A 20,298-nucleotide genomic window follows, 5' to 3' on the forward strand; every position below is an offset into this window, starting at 1 on the left:
TCCTACAGCCGCTCAGGTCGGTTCGCTGAGAGAGACGGGCTTATATCTGAACGGTCTCAGGAAACAATGTTAGTTGGAGTAGGTGAAAATACCCCTCATTTATAGTAGGAAGTAGGAACTGAACAGCAGCGCTCCTAAATCGACTCTTTAAAATGCAGAAAGTCATTACAGTCACATGAAGTAAATTAACTTTAAAGTAATATACTATTATAGTATATATTTTTTTCATTTAAGTTTAAGTAATTTTGCTTCTGTTTGTCTTTTTTATCCATTTTTGTAAATATTTTTATGTATCTTTATTTTTATTTTAGTGATTTTAGTGCTTAACTGAAAACCCAAATCTATTAAAGATAGTTTTAGTTAACTGAAATAAGGTTCTAAACAATTATATCTAAATATAAGATGAAAAACTAACTAACTGAAATAAAGAAGTAGAAGTAGAAGTACTAGAATTTGTGGAACCTTGTTTCCGCTACAGAATAAAACATTTTAAAAGATAACTGTGACTTTTTATCTCGCAATTCTGACTTTATTTCTCAGAATTGCAAGATATAAAGTCATAATTGTGTGATATAAAGTCGCAATTGCAAGTTATAAAGTCAGAATTGTGTGATATAAAGTCACAATTGAGAGTTATAAAGTTCAATTCTAAGGAAAAAAGGACTTTATGGAAGCTTGTTTCCACCATAAAACATTTTAAAAGGTAATTCTGTCTCACAATTGACTTTATAACTCGCAATTGTGACTTTTTTATTCTGTGGTGGAAACAAGCTTCCATAAAAATGACTAAAACTGAAATAAAAATAAATGTACGCTATACAGACATATAAAAAAAACTTTACATTTGTTAACATTAGTTAATGTATTAACTAGCATGAACTAACCCTGAGTAATACATTTGTTACTGTATTTGTTAATATTTGTTAATGTTAGTTGTCATTGTTTGACAAAGTTATATGTCATTGTTTGTTCATGTTAGTTCACAGTGCATTAACTAATGTTAACAAATACAACATTTGATGTTAATAATGTATTAGCAAATGTTGAAATTAACATTAACAAAAATTAATAAATGCTGTAGAAGTGCCGTTCATTATTAGTTAATATTAACTAATGTATTAACTGATGTAATATTAACTTAATATTAACTAACTAATGTTAACTAATCAAACTTTATTGTAAAGTGTTACCAAAAAACAAATAAAATGCATGCTGAAAATATAATAAAAGTTAATTAATAGTATGTAAACGCTTCTAAAATAAAGCTGAAATGACGTAAGACAGAGTGTTGCAGTTTAGTGAGTAAGGGATTTGACTCCTACTGATCTGTGAGAAAACGTTGAAAGGCAGCTTCCCCAGAAATATCCCTTTGTCTTATCTTTCTCTTCATGCTCCCAGCTTGTCTGTGTTACTGAAAACCCAATCTGTTGCCGCTCAGATAGAGGAAGGCCATTACTCTCCTGGATAATCACAACCTCTTTCCTCAGACTGTGTTGGTTTCTCAGACATCAGAAGCAAACAAATGAGATGAAGTCCAACCTGGTTCGGATCAAAAGTAGCACAAATTGTGCTGGTCTTCACAGCGCTCTCATCAAGAGAAATAGCAGGAGTGAAATAACATGTTTGATCTCGTCTCTGCACACAATGTCTGACCTCGCGTCTCTCTTCAAATATAACACGGCTGAACAACACATGAATCAATCTCACCAAACCTGTTGAGGACATTTAAAAACACAAGTGATTTTAGGAACATTACGATTTCTTTAATTACGGTTTTGTTTAATGAAAAAAATATTTTCACCCCAAAAATCTCATTCCCCAAAATCATTATTGTGAAAACATTCAGTTTCAAGTATTTATATATCATTGTTGTATTTCTTGTATTGCCTTTAAAGGGATACTTCAGCATTTAGCATTAAGCTTTGTATCAAAACCTGTAGTATTTTCGAATTACCATGCTTCCCTCCCTCATGTCCCCCTGAGACGAGAGATTTATGTATTTTTTGTCTGAAAAAAAAACTCAGATGACGCAAAAATCGTCATTTTGCGTCATCTGAGGATTTTTTGGCCAGAGGCTAAAGACTACAGCCAGTAGTAGGGGCTGTCCCGCATTCTTTCAACCCGCCCATAGAGGGTGGGATCTCACTCACAGAATGTACAAATAGTGTCAGCCATCTTTTTTGGAAGCTAAGCTAGCAGGCTCTTGTTTTGTGGAGAAAGCTGAGTAACTTAGTCGGGGTTACCATCCTGTTTTTCCCGGACATGTCCGGCCGTCGAGATCGTCCAAAATGTCCGGGATTCAGCTTTTGCTTTCTACAGTCACCATTCATTGTTTACATGCAAACCTTATGTTTCAATCTAACTGAATTCATTCCGATTGGTGAGTCTGAACGTAGTGTTTACATGAATGCTAATCAAGTGATCTGTTGATGTGCGTTTTAGCATTGCTAAGAAAATGTCCCGCTCCTCCGTGAGAGATACGAGACCGTTGCGTCCCACAGGTGCCGCTCATCAGTAATCACGCCACCGGCCTCGCGCCGTTCTCCCGCGGCCCTCAGCCTCGTCCTGCTCGCCACAGTAAACATAATGAATGGCGACTGTAGAACGCAAAAGCCGAATCCCGGACATTTTGGGCAATCTCGAAATCCCGGGCAGACTCGTCACGGAGACTCACAATAAAACGGCGTCTTTTTTAAGTTTCGAGTCAACTAGTAGCCTAGCCTAGTTGTTTAACTGCGCACTCTTACCGGTAGGCGTGGCTTGGGAATGGCCTCGTAGAGCAGCGAAGCAAGTGCATTCTGGGAGTTGTAGTCTTTCATCAACATGAGCCAAAAATACATTTTCTGGCTTTTCTCAGTCTAGAAAGCTCCAAATTCAAAAATAATTTCACATTTCTACTACATAAAAGACCCATTTTAAATACACATTCATCTTTCCAGAGGTAAAGTATCCCTTTAAATAATTAATCATTTTATTACTGTACTACAGTAAAACAAAATTACTGTATTAAAATGTGAATCTATTGAGAATCACTTATATAAAAAAGATGCTGTAATGTGGGGAAAATGAGGAATGAGAAATGAGAGATGAAAATAAGATTTAATGAAATTAAGAGTCAGAATAATACAAATAATAACAAAGACCGCAAACAACACAAGGAGCAGAACTGAGACACCAAATAAATAGCCATGCATTACAAGACCTGACAATCAATACTGGGAAATACTGTCTTATGTTTTACTTTTATTAACATACTCTCTTCATTATAATATGCCCGAGTGTGCCGTGAAGCTCAAAAGAAGCTGTTATATTAAACAGGTTTGGAGAAACGCCGTGCCTTATATCGAGAAGTGTCATATTAATGTTGGCGATAAATGCTTCCCCGTGGGAGAAGCGGCATCACCGTAACAGAGCGTCATTCACTATAATCACTGCCATACTACACTTAAATACAACCGCCGTGCTAAATATTGTTCCAGGATGAAGTGGTGTAATATTGCTAAAGAGATGAGGAATTGAGACAAAACAAACCGAAATCAGTATGCAAATTAAAATGTTTATTCAGAAGAAAGTGTTCTCTCAGACTGGAGCTGCTTGTAATTTTAGATTTAAGGGGCATAATGGGATACATTTGGGTTTTCTTATGTTCTGCATTGTGTTTTCAAAAAGACGTCCTCACAGACCGGCTGGTGATCATACAGTAGTTTGCACAAACCACACACACGCTTTGTGTTTACTACCTCAGGTTTCTTCATGCTGTAAAAACACAAAGCTCATCGCATCTGCTAGTATTTACACCATCTGAGGAATCATTATGTGGGAGATTAAAGACTAACTAGCATCTCTGTTTTTAGTGCATATAACACTTTTAGTGAGAGCAATAGACATGCTTTCTGTTTTCTCTGTAACACTACAACAAAGTTTCATTAGTTAACATGAACTAACAATGAACATAACTTCTACAGCATTTATTAATCTTATTTGATGTTAATCTCAAGTTCTCAACATTTACTAAGCGGTTTGTTATCTTCGTCTATTCTGTGCACTTTAATGTAGCATGTGAATATCGCAACATAACTGTTTATTTCTTCTTGCTTGGCTTCAGAAATTCATTCTATGAATGTGATTTTCAAAAATTCACAGATCAATGGCATAAAGTCAACCAGCCGTAGTGACTTGCCGTCCAGCGATTGACACGTTGTCAATGTGAATGTACTTTAATGCAGAGACACACATGAAAACCACCTTAATTAGAAAGTAAAATACTGTTATTGTTTTGGCTATGTGAAATATGTTTCACAACCCGTTTTATTGTAGTGTGACGGTGTCAAACCGTATTGTGATTGGATTGTTAGTATATCAGAACAGAATCAGGTTATTGGAGTTTCAGATGGTTTTACATTGCAATGAATTATCAATACATTATTTCCTTTAAGAATAATGTGCATTGATTACTCATTCACAATAAGACCAGGAACAGTATTTAGAGTTAGTGTTTAAACGTTTTTCTATGTCAACAGCCACCAAACTTGGTCCAGAGGCTTTCCGTTTTGATGGAGGAGCGGAGGCCACAGCCACCCGACTGAGTGACCGCTACTACATCCTGAGGCCAGAGGTCATCGAGAGCTACATGTACATGTGGCGTTTGACCCATGACCCCAAGTACAGGGAGTGGGGCTGGGAGGCGGTGGAGGTGTGTGAGACATCTGTGAAATCAAACAAACACATATTCAAAATGTAATGTGAATATTTAGACTATTGGTCAAAAAATATGGGTTTTCAATAGATGAAAGTATTACCCTGATATTAAAAATGTGGTTACAGAAATTAGTATATTGTTTAGCGTTACTTCGATGGATGGATGGATGGATGGATGGATGGATGGATGGATGAATGGATTCATGGATTCATGGATTCATAGACCGATAGATTCAATAATACATACATATGTATGGATGGATTCATAGACCGATAGATTCAATAATATATACATATATGGATGGATGGATGGATGGATGGATGGATTCATGGATTTATAGAGTGATAGATTCAATAAAACATACATATATACATGGATGAATGGATGGACTCGTGGATTCATAGACTGATAGATTAAATAATGCATGTGATGGATGGATGGATGGATGGATGGATGGATGGATGGATGGATGGATGGATTTATAGACCGATAGATTCAATAATACATACATATGTATGGATGGATTCATAGACCGATAGATTCAATAATATATACATATATGGATGGATGGATGGATGGATGGATGGATGGATGGATGGATGGATGGATGGATGGATGGATGGATGGATGGATGGATTTATAGACCGATAGATTCAATAAACATACATATATACATGGATGGATGGATGGATGGATGGATGGATGGATGGATTCATAGATCGATATATTCAATAATACATACATATAAGGATGGATGAATGGATTCATAGACTGATATATTCAATAATACATATATACATGGATGGATGGATGGATTTATAGACTGATAGATTCAATAATACATACATATATACAGTACATGGATGGATGAATTCATAGATGGATATATTCAATGGATGGATATAGATAGATACACAACCTTCTGTACTATATTTGATTATGCAGCGAGAGGTTGAGGATCTCAAGGTCTTACATGGCACTTATTCGCATTAGCTTCGGTAAATGAATGGTTGGCTATGGCTGTTCTATTAAATATAGCTCATGTTAAAGCGCTGCACTCCCTCCAACAGACTGACATGTTAATTACTGGGTGCAGGAGGTGGAGAGGAACGCAAATGCATTTGTCAAATACATCTTCAAACCAACTCATGAGACAATCCTAATTATAGTCTAGATGTCTACCTTTGTTTGAGGTTAATAGAGCATTAATTTGCCATGTCAGCTCTTTTTTTATTCAGTGCTCAAATTTAGCGGTAAATCTTCTCCACTTAGAATAGCAGAAATAAAAAAGCAAAAAAATAGCAGATATGTTTGTCACAAACTACTCCGAGACAAGAAGGTTGAGGATCCAAATGCAGTATTTATTGAACAGGGTAATCCAAAGAAGTAATCCAAAGTACAGGCAAGGTCAAACACAGGCAGGCAGTCCATACAAACAAACCCAAGGCAGGGAACACGGGAAAGAGTAATCCACGGAACAGGCAAGAAATCCAAAACCAAGAGACATGAAACCAGGGAGAATGCTCGGAATTGCAGTGTAACACTAAACAAGACTTTGCAGGGAATGAGTGAGTGTCCATGGTTTAAATAGGCTGAGACTGACAAGGTAATGAGACACAGGTGGATGCAATGAGGGATGATGAGAGCGGGCAGTGAGTTATGGGAAATGTAGTTTATGAGGGAATGACAATAGTCTGATGTGGAGTGCCCTCTGGTGGCTCTCAAGGGCACTCCAGCTGGTGACCCTCACACTGTTGTTTTAAAGGATGTACTCACAAATCTCTTGTAATTTATTCCTGTGATCAAAGCTGAAGTTTCAGCATCATTACTCCAGTCTTCAGTGTCACATGATCCTCCAGAAAATCATTATAATATGTTGAAAACCGTTTTCATTTCATTGTAATTTTTTCAGGATTCTTTGATTCTATAACTTTTATTTGAAATAGAAATCTTCTGTATCATTAAAATGTCTTTACTGTCACTTATGATCAAATAATGCATCCTTTCTGAATAATACAATGTCACTTAATACACAAAAAGTACATCTTTGAAACGATATGAATTTATTAATGATATCTCTTCTCTAATTCAACAGTCCATTTTACTATCCTAACAATGCATGATTATATAGTTATTTGCATTTTATTATTTACAAGCACTTTTTTTCCTGCTGTTGTGAACTGCTAATATAAGGTTACTGATACTGTACTAGGAAGTGTCACATGATCTGTATTGTTTCTTGGCACATTGTAATTATAAACATTGTGGATAAATCCTCACGCTCAAGCGGTTTGTCTTCACAGGCGTTAGAGCAGCATTGTCGCGTAGACGCGGGTTTCTCAGGAATCAGAGATGTGTACGCCTCTACGGTCAGTCACGACAACATGCAGCAAAGCTTCTTCCTGTCCGAGACTCTCAAGTAAGTTCATTATCACCCTCGTGTTCTGAATCATCTCATCTATGGGTTTAATAATGAATCGTGGAATCACAGTAGTGGAGTAATTTGCACTAGATGTGGCTAAATGCCGTTCATGCAGAACTTCAGTTTGAACTATAAGGATGATTAACGCAAGATGATATAAAAAGACTTAAGATGCATTGATATCGTTTCTCTGCGGATGAGATAATTTGGTGGTATTTTCTTGAGCTTTTGTGCTGTAAGCTTTGAATTTTCTTACCCTGTCAAATGCTTAAACTACAGTATGGACAGTACGATAACTCTTTGTAAATATCACAGTACAATGGGATTACTTACTGTAGTTTGATCTATTGTTGATTTATTTGTAAATCTGCATGTCTCTTTTTCTTAAAGGTGAAAAAAAACCTCTCTAAAATAATTAACAGTAAATATACTCATCTGTAGTGTTTTTTAAAACTACCTAATGAAATATGAACATAACCTTTCTGAGGTGTTCACAAGCTGTTTTACGAATGTATGAATCTCTGATTGAGGCGATTACATGAGACATAATTTCAGTAAGGCATTACTCTTATAGATTTTTATATATATTTTTGGAGCTCAACAACATCCGTCCTCGTTGACTTTAGTTGTACAGAAAACAGAAGTGTCAAATGTCCTTTTGTGATTCATAGTGGCATCCATAATGGCAGTGTTAAAATGCCCCTATTATGATATTTTAAAGGTTCCTAATTTTGTTTTGGAGTCTCCTAAAAAAAGGTTTACAAGCATCAAAGGTCAAAAAACTATTTAATTTTCTCAGAATATACATTTCAGCATCACCTCGTTTCTCACAGTGTCCAAACAGATTAATCAAGTATTCGGTCTCTCGAAACCCCTCCTTTCCGAGAGCCTGCTCCGCTGTGATTGGTCAGATGGCCCAGTCTGCTGTGATTGGTCGACCGCTTACAGCATGTGGGTGTATTAGCATATCTGAGTTTCAGCTCTTCCTCAGCACTTGATACTCAGCGGTTTTGCCATATCAATGTCATCCATTGCTTTCACAATGCAGAAAACATGAACCAAACTCTACAAGTCTCAGCTACAATACAGTGTTTGAGGGGCAAAGTAGACGTTGTTCACAGGAAGCCAATGAAGACCATAGGCTAGCACATACCTGTCAGCCCTCCCGTTTTTCCCGGGATTCTCCCGTATTTTACTAGCCTGGCTAACGTCAGACCTCGTCTCATTGAGACGTGGTCTGGGAACCACATGTTAATTTTCTCGTATTTGAGGCGTGGTTTACGAATGCCCAGAGCCGTTTATTGGGCGCTACGAATGTCTATCAAATGCGCCTGTACGTAGCTCATAGCCAATCGTTTCAATTATACCAGATGACGTATGTAGAGCGGCAGAAATTCGACGAGGAAGAAGACGAAATAAACTTGCGTTCTAAACTACTTAGAACACTATCTAAGGCTGCATCGAAAGGTAACTTCGCGTCTGATGCCATGTTGGATCCATAGATATAAACAAACTGCTTCTGTGTGTCGCATAGACGTCGTCATTGTCTTGCTGCTCCCTCCCCGTTCTGTGATTGGTTCCCTTTTTGAGGGGAAAATCTGGTCCATGGTATCCAGGCTGCCTAGCAGCGTGAATAAAATCGCGCTGCACTCAAGGCAGCATGGGGAAACCCAGGCTAGTATTTTACCTTGCTATCCCGCTATCATCCCGTTTTATTTTCCCGTATTTCTGCCGTATTTTTAATCTTTCTATTAAAAAATAAAAAAAATCCCAATGGTCGCAAACCAGTTAAGCAGAAATCCCGCCCTGCAGCTAATTTCATTGGTTAAGGTTACTTAACCCCAGTTACTTAAAGGTCCGCTGAAGTAGTTTGGGGGGAAAAAAATCATGCAAAGAAGAACAGCAGCATCCCGAGGATGGACGAACATGAGAGAGATGGCATTGGAGACGATGTATGTAATGTATTATGTATGTAATACAGAGATTTTGTATTTATTTATGTTAATATCTGCGCAATTAATGTGTATTTAGCCTGCCCCCCTCGTTCAGATCTCCTGTATTTTGGTATCCAAATGTTGACAGGTATGGGCTAGCATTATGCAAATTTGTTACAAACCCACAAGGAATTGCCGACGACTCGTTTCAGGCAGTTCAGAATCAGATTTGGATTGAATCAAAAACTCAATTGATCGTGCACTTTAATCCTTCAAACTTTAAAGACCTTTTAAATTGACAAACAGCGACATTACACACTACATGAAAGATAATATCCGAAAAAGTATAATAAGGAAGAATGTCATGCATCCAAAAAAGCATAATAGGGGCACTTTAAAGAATGTCATGCTGTATTTTTCTGAGTTTTGTTAACCCTGTCCTTATGCGATCACAGATACCTGTACCTGCTGTTCTCGGACGACGACCTGCTGTCTCTCGAGGACTGGGTGTTTAACACGGAGGCTCACCCGCTGCCCGTCGTACGCCAAACATGCCTGCAGGAGCACAGCACCAAGCCAGACGACGGACAGACGCGCCTGGAGTAATGTCCACCGTTACACACACAAACACACACATGAAACATGGATTCAAAGGCGGGGCCGCAACCTCACGGTCTTGACTTGGATTCTCAGCTCCTTTCCTGTAAAGGATCTCTTTATATAAATATATATATATATATATACACACACGCTGTGATTGTATATCTCTGAGCCGAGACTTCCTGCTCTCCTCGGCGGGGCAGAAGTCAGCGCAATTTTCCGTGGACAATCAGTGAAACGTGACTTTCATGAGAAGAGCACCTTTTTTTCTTTGCTTCTTTCCTCTGTGAGGAAGAAACGAATAACTTGCAGCCCCGAATCTGTGGGAGGAGCACCGTATGATGCTGGGCCATGCTGAGCGAAAGAGAAAACCACTTTTCTTCACGTCTCACCTGTAATTTATCTTTTCTTTCATCCTTTCATTGTGTATTCCTTTCCCACCTCTTCTGCCAAAGCGTTTGCAATCTTTTTTATTTCATTTTCTCTCCCCATCTGTGATATTTTGATTTTGGGTCCAGTTTTGTGGCATTGTTTTTTTCTTTCTTTATTATTTCAAGGCAGAGCAAAAGACAGGGGTATTTACAAAGGTTCCTTTGCAAAATGTATTGTACAAAATCCTTTCGTTTAAACAGGAATGATGTCATTTGCAGGGCGGGATTGTTTTGTGTGATTCTAGTGCTCATATTCTTTACACTCGTATTTTGTAATGCTTTGACTGCGTCGTGAGCCTCGGTGTTGTGCACGACATGCCATGTTTTCAAAGACCAGCATCACGAGAGTGGAAAAACACACACTTGCACTGACACCGTATGGCCACTAGGGCTGGGTGATTTTTCATGACATTTTCATGATTCTTCTTTTGATTCAATTCCAGTTCAAATTCAGTTCCGTTTCACTTATTAGAATCAAAACACTGAAAACAAAGATTCTTCGCATCTTCACTCAGAAATGTTCTTGAAAGTCCCCTTTTGATGCTTTTTTATATTGTTTTAGTAGAAATATTTGTTATATTGGTGCGTGTAAATGAAAATGATTCAGCTTTGAATAACATCAGATGAACACAGTGTATCTTAATTAAATCAGTCCTGCATATTTTAACCCACAAAAAAAAAAAAAAAGTGAAATTGCCTGTGATTTTAGCACTATAGCCCAGCCCTATCGACCACAGTCGGCTCAAAGCATCGATGGTGAATGTGAAGGTTTTTTTCCAGGGGTTTTCGTCCCCAAAGCAACGCCGTCAGACACAGTAATGGTGGAATAAGTCTTTACATGATGAATGTGCGTGATTCATGTCATTAATTGTTTCTATTTTCTCTCTCTTTCTCTTTTCTAATTTTTATGGACATTTATGAAAGACTCGTTCTTTTCGTTTTCCTCAGGTGTTTCTGTACAAGTTTTGATTACAGTTATTTGCACTATTCATTACGGTAGTGCTGATCATTGTTAATTTTAACATCTCTCATTGTTAAATATTTTCAAATACTGGTAAAAGATCTGTGCGATTTATACATTTAAAACGAGTGCACAAATGCTCCAAGTGTCTTTTTTTTCATTCCCTGCATTTCCACCAGCTCACATTAGCTTTTAAAACATGTTATTAATCTTCGACCTGCGTTAAGTGCCACTTACATCCTCAAAATACTGCACAGGATTCATAGGTTTTGGCATGAGTAGTGTGTACTTTGGTGACCCCCATTAGGTTTTATAAAGCATTAGATCCACAAATCCCAGATAAACAATCACATCTATTACTTTAGTACATCCTAGACATGCCCACATCACATTACTAGTTATTGCTGTTACTCATCACTAGCCCTCACTGTAAATTAATGACTTTTGTTTGCTTCACTGCAATTTCTGCATCACCAAACTGAATTGCAAAAATAATGAACGTTTTCGAACAGGTTTCCCTAAACGTCCTGTCACAAGCAGACGTAGTCCCGCCCCAAATTCACATCATTGGTTCAATCGATGTTGCATACTCAAAGAAAAAGATCAATGTGTTGAAAGTGGTTATACTTACAGTGTCTGCATATAAATCTGGGCAATGAGAGCGTACTTTAACATCAACATTAATTTTAATGTGCAACATTAAAAATTGCACACTTCACCTTTAAAGTCCCCATGAAATCAAAATTGTATTGTTTTTTGGCTTTTAGTATGAATATGTTAGCCTTACTATTATCTATAGTATAAGCTAGTGTGCTCCAAAACAATGACAATTCGCATTTAGAAAATATAAGTGTTCAAAACTTAGTCTTTCACTTCCACCAATATGGATGAGTGATTTTGATGACATCACTCTGCACTTCAGCTTCTCATCAGATTTTCTGTCCAATCAAATGCTCTGTAGAATCTGAAGCCCCGCCCCTACATTATAAATAGACGCTGAAGCTGTGGCTGAAATCAGTCACTTGTTCACACATTTACTATTTTCTACATGATGAATGACACATTATGCACTAAATAGGGGATAGGCAACGATTCAGACAGTGTAAATATGCTTTCCATTGGGGCGAACGAAGTCTGGTTTCACGTTAGTGTCACATGACCCGCCGCAGCTCCGGACCAGAGACGCGATACACACAGCGGATCATATGCGTGAGTTGGTGCAGACCACAACACATTTCAGACCCATCTGAATTCTGCACAGAAGGCCATATTTTAAAGCGATATAGAAAAGATTAGGAGGAAACTGCGACTTTACTGAGCTCAACGGCTCTGGCCGAGCTGTGATATAAATGAAACGCTATTGGCTATTTAAAAAAAAGAGGAGGAGCTGTTCGATATCTCTTCCTGTTTCAGTGGAAATTACATCAACACATTTAATAATGCTGCACGATTCAAGGCACTTCAGTGGGCCGTTATGAGCTCTTTATAAGACCTGCGTCTGCACATCAGTTTCCGCTCTGAAGCATCATCAGCGCTGCCTTGCAGATCCAACCAACAGCTCAATACAGCGGACCTCTCGGGCCCAAGACAGCTCTGAAAGGTCAATTCTGTTAGCCGTTGCATTTCAAATGATATTGCATGCACAGTTTTGCCACTAAGGGCTCTGTAACTGCTCTCTTCTATGCCTGTTTTCTCTTTCAGGTCAATTTCTGTCATGGTGCATCAGCAGTTTGAAGGGAATCTGCATGCAGATCGATCTCAGCCATTCGATGAGCACGTTGAGAGCTGAAGTTTGTTACCGTTACAGTAACACGAGTGTATTCACATTTGCATACATGCTCTGTCATTTTTAGTCCTTCATACACACCTTCCTCTTACCTGTTGAAATTAACCTGGTAACCATTTCACTTCCACAATGTTATGCATTTCTTAGTGAAACTTAAGCCCTATTCAGATGGGACTAGTTTTCTAAACAAGGTTTAGTTACAATTCTTGTCAACCAACATCATTGATTTCATGTACCGTTTCGGACTGGACTGACGAGTTTATTACTGGAGTGGGAATGTGTGTGTTTTAGATGATGGCGTTACAGAAGGTAATGTGCTGTGCTAAGTCTGACCTGACACTGATATTAAAATGAGCAGTTTCCACTATTTGGCTCTATTTATTAATTTTATAATTACATTTTTTTTGCCGGATACCATCCGTATTAAAATTAAATGAAAGCATCCCAAAGATTGGTGCGCAAATGTTAGCTCAGGTCAAAAGACACAAAAGAAAAGCATTAGTATAATACAATATCGGCAATCAAGCATTCGAATTCGGAAGGGATTGCTGAAAAACAGTAGATAATTTGCCCTGGGATTTTTACTGAGGTTGTGTTAGAAAAACACAGACAACATGTCAGATTCGGACTGGATTACAATCACAAAGTATGCCTGGGAGACATGAACTTCTCTAACATCCTTTCATGAAAACTAGTCTCATCCAAATAGGACTGAATGAGTAAAAATACAGTGTATTCTGGAAACAATGGTGTAGGCTTTACTTTGAAAGAGTTTTCACTCAGGAATTGCTAGTAAATTTCACAAATAATAACAAAGAAACAGCAAGTAACATTGAATTAAATGTGAAATTTTGTAGCCTAGTTGTATAAACTACTTTAATTTTAAATGGAAATATAAGGAATTTGTGACATCAAGAAAGTTAAAAGTTATTATATTTTATTAAGACATTATTATTAATATAAGAATTATGAATAGTGTGCACTGATGAATTCTTCACAATAAGGAACATGAATTAAGAAAGTAAACGGCTTGATTTTTAACTTTAAAGAATTAAATTAAGTTTTTGAATATAAAATCTAAAGGAATAAACGCTTTAATGGTGGCTGTGTGAGATGAGAGGTGTGTGACTGAGATCTGCTCACGGGAGGTTGATTACACCTGTAATTGATGGAGTCTGTCAGCAGGATAAGCGCGTTTCCAGTAATTAGCACAGCAAAATGAATGCTGGGATTTTGTTACACTATCTTTCATAAAAATGTGTAAATGTATTTGCTGCGTACAGTCATTGCATTTTCTTCAGCTCTCGGCTTATATCAGTTATATTAATTACACATTTGTGAATATTAATTCTCAGTGATTTCCATTCGGGGTTGATCAATTTTGTTTGTCCCATCACAATTATCTGAAAGGTCTCACTGAGAACATGGATCAATTATACTTAATGAGTTTACTAAATTATACTTTCTATGTCCAAAGAGGACATTTATTGATACCAAGACTCGTTCTGAGCGTGATCCAAGACTGACAAAAATAAAATAATGTAAAAAAACATTCACAGCAAGTAAAACATAGAATTAAATGTGAAATTTTGAAGCAGAAACACTGAAATGGTGTTTTCATGTAAAACGTACAGTACTCCAATAATCGACTCTGTGAACCTGATTCATAAAATTTCATCATAAAGGCATAATACAGCTGGTCAAACCAATTCATGAAAAACAATACAAGTAAAATATGCACAAAAAAGTGTTTTAGCTACAAAAAGCGATAAATCCTTTCATTTGTTTTGCTGCATGTTAAATAGTTTCTTTCGGCTCTTTTCCGGTTATCAGTCTGTGACACAAACGTTCCATTTTCCCACTTTTGAAGTCTGTGAAAGTCATTCACGGTTAATAATAACAACATGGACAGAGATAAGCAAAAATATTAGCAATAAAAAGTCAGTTTCGCCACTGTTTCTAGATGATTACATGAATAAGTCTGTAAATAATGACAGTTTTCATTCTTTATTGACCTGATCCTTTAATGCATTATACTCTTTAGAAGTAAAACTATGATTAGGTACATTTTATACTGTATAATATTCAACTGATTTGAATGTATGTTTTAGGGATGATTGAATGCATTCTATTGCGTTAAGAGTAAAAATATCTTTGAGATGCATTATATAATATAATTTTGAATGCATTATGCAATGCATGATAAAATGCTTGAAGTGAAGCTGGTGTGCAGTTGTTCAGTGTGCCCCACACACACACACACACACCTCCTTCAGTTGCTGTTGTCACTGGCAGTGACCAGGGAAATATGAGCTGAATAATGCAGGACTGTTCCCGTCTCCTCCTGCGTTTGTTCCTGAGCCGTCATGCTCTGTAGCTTCTTATTCCACTCTTTCTTCTCACATTGTGTCTGTTCGGTTTCATGGGTTGTTGAGCATCGCCTCTCAATTTTCTCTCAGGGTTGCTAGTTGGAAAAAATGGGTCACGAAAAAGAGTTTGTCATTTTTAGAACAACTCTCGTAGTTTGTGTAAGGGAATTGTTCACCTAAAATAAAAAGTGTAGCACCCTCATGTGTAGCTTGAGTCATAACTTCTGTTATGGTGCTTTTATGATCTATTTGGAGCCAGACAGTCATGGTTAGTATGAACTATAATTGAAGATACTTACACAGAGAACATAACACCATGCAGGTTTGGAGTAAAAAAACAAACAAAAAAACTTGGTGAATTATTCCTTCAATCCCCTTTAAAGAAGGAACTCGTGCACTTAATTTAAAGAAACACATTTTAATCATGATTTGTGTTTGTTTGTGCTCTCGTGTTTCTCCAGAGGTCTTTCCTCATGATGCACTATGATTATTCTCTATGATCTATTTTCTCTACAGACATTCTTGGATCGTAACGTATTTCAGAAATTCTCTTTTTTCAAGCACTTATGTTTGAGATTTTCATCAAATATGTGTATCTCCAGACAGAGATACAAATTGGTACACATATATTTGAGTATCAGCATTTGAGCAACAGGAAAATTTGGAATTTTTGGAAGTCAAGGCACCTTTATTTATATAGCCCTTTTTACCATTTACAATTGTTTCAAAGCAGCTTTACAGAGATAACAGGAAAATAAAGCAACAAAGTTTGTTTCCAGAAGAAAATAGCGTCACAGTCCAGCTTAAGTAAGTTCAGTGATGAATAATTTTGTTGTAAAAAGAAAAGTTATTAATTTAGTTAATTTATGTATATAGCCACTTTGGAGAAAATCGTGATGTCATCGTCCAGCTCAGTTCAGTTCTCATATAATGGTGTCAATGCAGGCAGATCAATAATATTGTTGAATATTAAATTAAATGTCCCCCAACTAAGCAAGCTAAAAGCCAATGCGACAAAGGTGAAAAAAGGCGACAGTGACAAGGAACCAAAACAGTAGTATCGAGTTCTTCTATGCTATCTGGGATGCTGAGCAGATGAAAATGATTTGGTATATTACTAATAAAGCAATCTTTAGTTGCTGAAGTTATGGTTCTAACATATTTGTAACTTTGCAGCCTTGGCTAAATGGAGTATACACGAGACTAGATAATGATCTGAGATGTCATCGCTCTGATGCAGAATTTCAACAGCATCAACATTTATTCCATGTGATAATATTAGATCTAGAATATGACTACGACAATGAGTAGGTCCTGACATGTGTTGTCTATCTCCAATAAAGTTCAGAATGTCTTTAAATGCCAATCCCAATGCATCTTTTCCGTTAACTACATGTATATTAAAATCACCAACAATTATGACTTTATCTGCAGCCAGCACTAACTCTGATAGAAAGTCAGCAAATTCTTTGATAAAGTCTGTATGGTGCCCTGGTGGCCTGTATACAGTAGCCAGCACAAATGTCAAGCGTGATTTATCGTTTACACTAGATAGTGTTACATTAAGCACCAACACTAGACTTATCAGTAATTCTGAAGATATTACTATAGATTACAGCAACACCTCCCCCCTTTGCGTTTCAGACGAGGCTCATGTTTATAACAGTAATCTTGCGGGGTGGACTCATTTAAAGTCATGTAATCGTTTGGTTTTAGCAGGTTTCTGTCAAACACAGCACATCTAGATTAAAATCTGTAATCAAATCATTAACAATAAGTGCTTTTGAAGTAAGGGATCGAATATTCAGCAACCCGAGCTTTATCATTTGTTGATCTGTACGATATCTATTTTTTATCTGTTGAACATCAATTCAATTTTTACCCTTAAATGGGAGTTTTTTGTGTGTCCTAATTCGGGGAACAGACACAGTCTCTATATGATGATATCTAGGTGAAAGAGTCTCTCTGTGATGAGATTTATCTGACCTTGGTGACGCGAGGCCGCTAGCAGACGGTCGGTTTAGCCAGTCTGTCTGCTTCCTGACCTGAGCCCCAGTTCATGTTTGAGCTCTAAGACTATGAGCCATATTACTAGAGAGAAGAGCAGCACCATCCCAGGAGGGATGAATACTATCTCTTTTCAACAGGTCAGGTCTGCCCCAAAAACTTTTCCAATTGTCTCTAAACCCTATATTATTTTGCGGACACCACTTAGACAGCCAGCCATTGAGTGAGGACAATCTACTAACTATCTCATCACTCCGGCGAACAGGAAGGGGGCCAGAGCAAATTACAGTGCCTGACATCATACTTGCAAGTTCACACACCTCTTTAATGTTAATTTTAGTGATCTTTGACTGGCAAAGTCGAACATCACTAGAGCCGATGTGAATAATAATCTTAGAGTATTTACGATTAGCATTAGCCAGCACTTTTAAATTTGCTTTGATGTCAGGCGCTCTGGCTCCCGGCAAACATGTGACTATGGTGGCTGGTGTCTCTATTTTCACGTTCTGTTAAAGGTGAAGTCAAAGGTGACTTCGAAGGTGAAATACACCTTTCAAAAGTTTGGGTTCAGCTAGATTTTTTCATGTTTTTGAAAGAAGTCTCTTCTGCTCACCAAGGCTGATTAAAATATAGGGGCTGCGTTTACATCCATTTGCAAACTTCCCTAAGCTTTTCCCCTTGAGGAATCACCACCGTCATTCTGAAGTGCATTCAACTTCGTCAAGTGGGCGAGACCCTTGACCCCTCTATTTTGATCGTGAGAGCAAGTCTACTCAATAAGTACACTTCATGCTGATCCATAGACCACAATGCACCATGTTTGTGACATCACAGCAGATCGCCCTAAAAGTTCACAGATTCTTGAGACTAGTTCAAAACATATTAGTTTTGGGGGAAAAACAGCATTTCCATTTTGAAATTAATCAGAAATGATCGCTATAATGTTCTGAATACAAATGTCTATCTTTTTAAACTTGTAACATGTTTGTCAGTATTGAGCTTGAAACCATCCTTTAATTTACTTGAATTGTTGATGTATATAATCAAAATTTGACACATTCATTTTGGGTCTGACACATGGAGTTTTATGACAAATGGAAGAAGCATGAGGTTACATAACATAGCATAAATACTCCTGAACTCTTCGCTACATGAACTTTCTCTTTTTCACAGTTTTGTTACAATGTTCAAGAATCTGTGAAAATCATTTATTTTTAGCTGACATTGTGAGGGTGATGGATTTTTTATATCAATCAGATGCATTGTTATTTTTCTGTTTTGTTTCTTCAAGATAACTTGCCTCTCCTTTAATACTAAGCCATTTCCATTCATTTCATCACGTCCCTGTAACTGATGCAACCTGTCGTACCTGTGCACCGCAGCACTGCAGGCGTCAGGAGGAATTTGCTCCAGCATCCAGTGTCAGAAAGCTCAGAAATCGACAGAAAGCTCAGATGCAAACGAGAGTGCTGGCAGTCCTGATGCACAGACTGCAGTTTTCCAGTGTCTGCTTTATATGCGCTCAGGACTGATCAAATCTGCATGCAAACAAGATGCATGAACAGACGGCAGAAAGAGATGGTAACCATTTCTGTAAGAATAATTTTACAGGCAATTTGCAGGCATTTATTCTGCTTGTTTCATTGAGGCCCAAATGTGTCATTTCTGTGCCACTAAATGGAAAAAGGATAATGTTTCCAAAGCATGCATAAAAAGGAATTACATTTTTAGCCATAACAGTTTGTCTGTTAAAAAAAAAAAAATATTAGTTGAAATAAAATAAGCATGAACTGAAATAAAATATATATAAAAACTTTTTAAATCAGCTCAGTGCCAACATTTCTCATTTTCAAGATGAATATAACTAAAACTTAAGAAAAACTACATATTTTTTTAAAACTAAAACATTGACAAAAACTTACAAAAAAATATTTAAAACATTTGTCTTGTTGTAAAGCATCAATAAAAAGAGATAAACTTAAAAAAAAAATCTTTTTTCTTTTTTCTTCTGTCATAAAATGTGTTAAATAACATATTTTGTTGATCCTGGGACAACATTTCTGTTTGAAAATGTAGTCCTCCTAATCCTATCCCTACCTCTAAACTTGAACTTAAACTACCCATAAGTTATCCCTGTTCCACTTTATTTTACAGTACAGTACGTGCACTTAATTGTAATTACCGAAGAAAGAATTGGGTAATATAAGGTGGGTTTAGGTTAAGTTTAGGGGTAGGTTCGGAGTTACTACAGTCATTACCCAGTTATTGTAATTACTAGTACATGGGGAACAGGACTGTAAAATAAAGTGCTACTCTTATCCCTAAAATCAGAGTGAAATGATCGGTAAATAACACTGATGTAGAAGCACCTAATGGTTTTAATCCTAAACTGTAAACTTGGACCTCAAATCTGATTGGTTGATTGAAATGTTGTTCCAGGATCAACAAAGACGCTGATCCAGATCCATGTTGTACTTGATGAAATCATGATTAATCATTTTATACATGATTAACTGATGTTGCATTTTATCATTTGCATTTTGCATATTGTTTGTATCCCGACAGGGAACAGTCCTACTGTTTGAACAACTGAAAACGTGCTTCTCCATCTGGACCAGACTGCTCAGTTTGAGCCGTAAAATGAAGTGAGACACTTACAAACAGACTGGTCCCTCCAGCAACACCTGATGTGGGTTTAGTGTCCGCAGGCTTCAGGACTGTAATGAGAGAACAGAACAGTCTGGAGAAAACTGGCTGCTCTGGATGGAAAGCGTTCTCATATCCTCCATATGAGTCTGCGGTGTTTCCTCTCCTCTCCTGTGTTTCAGTTGAGCGCTCAAGAGCCCCTCCAAATGCTTTGGCTCTTAATGGTCCTGTTCACTTGAGTGATCTAGGGGCCGATGTTTGGCTATGCACGGATCTCTGTGGGGTTTGAGAACCAGCCAGCCTTCAGCCTCCAGTCCAAACTCATTGTACTGGTGATGTTTGTCTAGGATTTTTATAGTTTAATTGAAGTTTGCATTTTATTTAGAATTAAATAAAAAAATAGATAAATGTATATTAATATATTTTATTATTGTTTTTTATTT

General features: G+C 37.2%; 1 protein-coding gene across 1 annotated transcript in view; it reads left to right on the plus strand.

The window, feature by feature from the left end:
- LOC308704664 (mannosyl-oligosaccharide 1,2-alpha-mannosidase IA) overlaps positions 1-11,187 on the plus strand; it is a 215,495-nt gene extending 204,308 nt beyond the window's left edge. Inside the window, exons 9-12 of the mRNA XM_081389126.1 lie at positions 1-16; positions 4,521-4,693; positions 7,003-7,118; positions 9,511-11,187. The exon at positions 1-16 is cut by the window's left edge and continues 204 nt beyond it. Coding sequence (XP_081245252.1) covers positions 1-16; positions 4,521-4,693; positions 7,003-7,118; positions 9,511-9,661 — 456 coding nt within the window. The 3' untranslated portion in view covers positions 9,662-11,187. The remainder of the gene's footprint in view (positions 17-4,520; positions 4,694-7,002; positions 7,119-9,510) is intronic.
- Positions 11,188-20,298: the final 9,111 nt, after the last annotated feature.

This window comes from Scardinius erythrophthalmus, assembly GCF_964197995.2.
Source record: "Scardinius erythrophthalmus genome assembly, chromosome: 16".
Lineage (NCBI taxonomy): Eukaryota > Metazoa > Chordata > Actinopteri > Cypriniformes > Leuciscidae > Scardinius > Scardinius erythrophthalmus.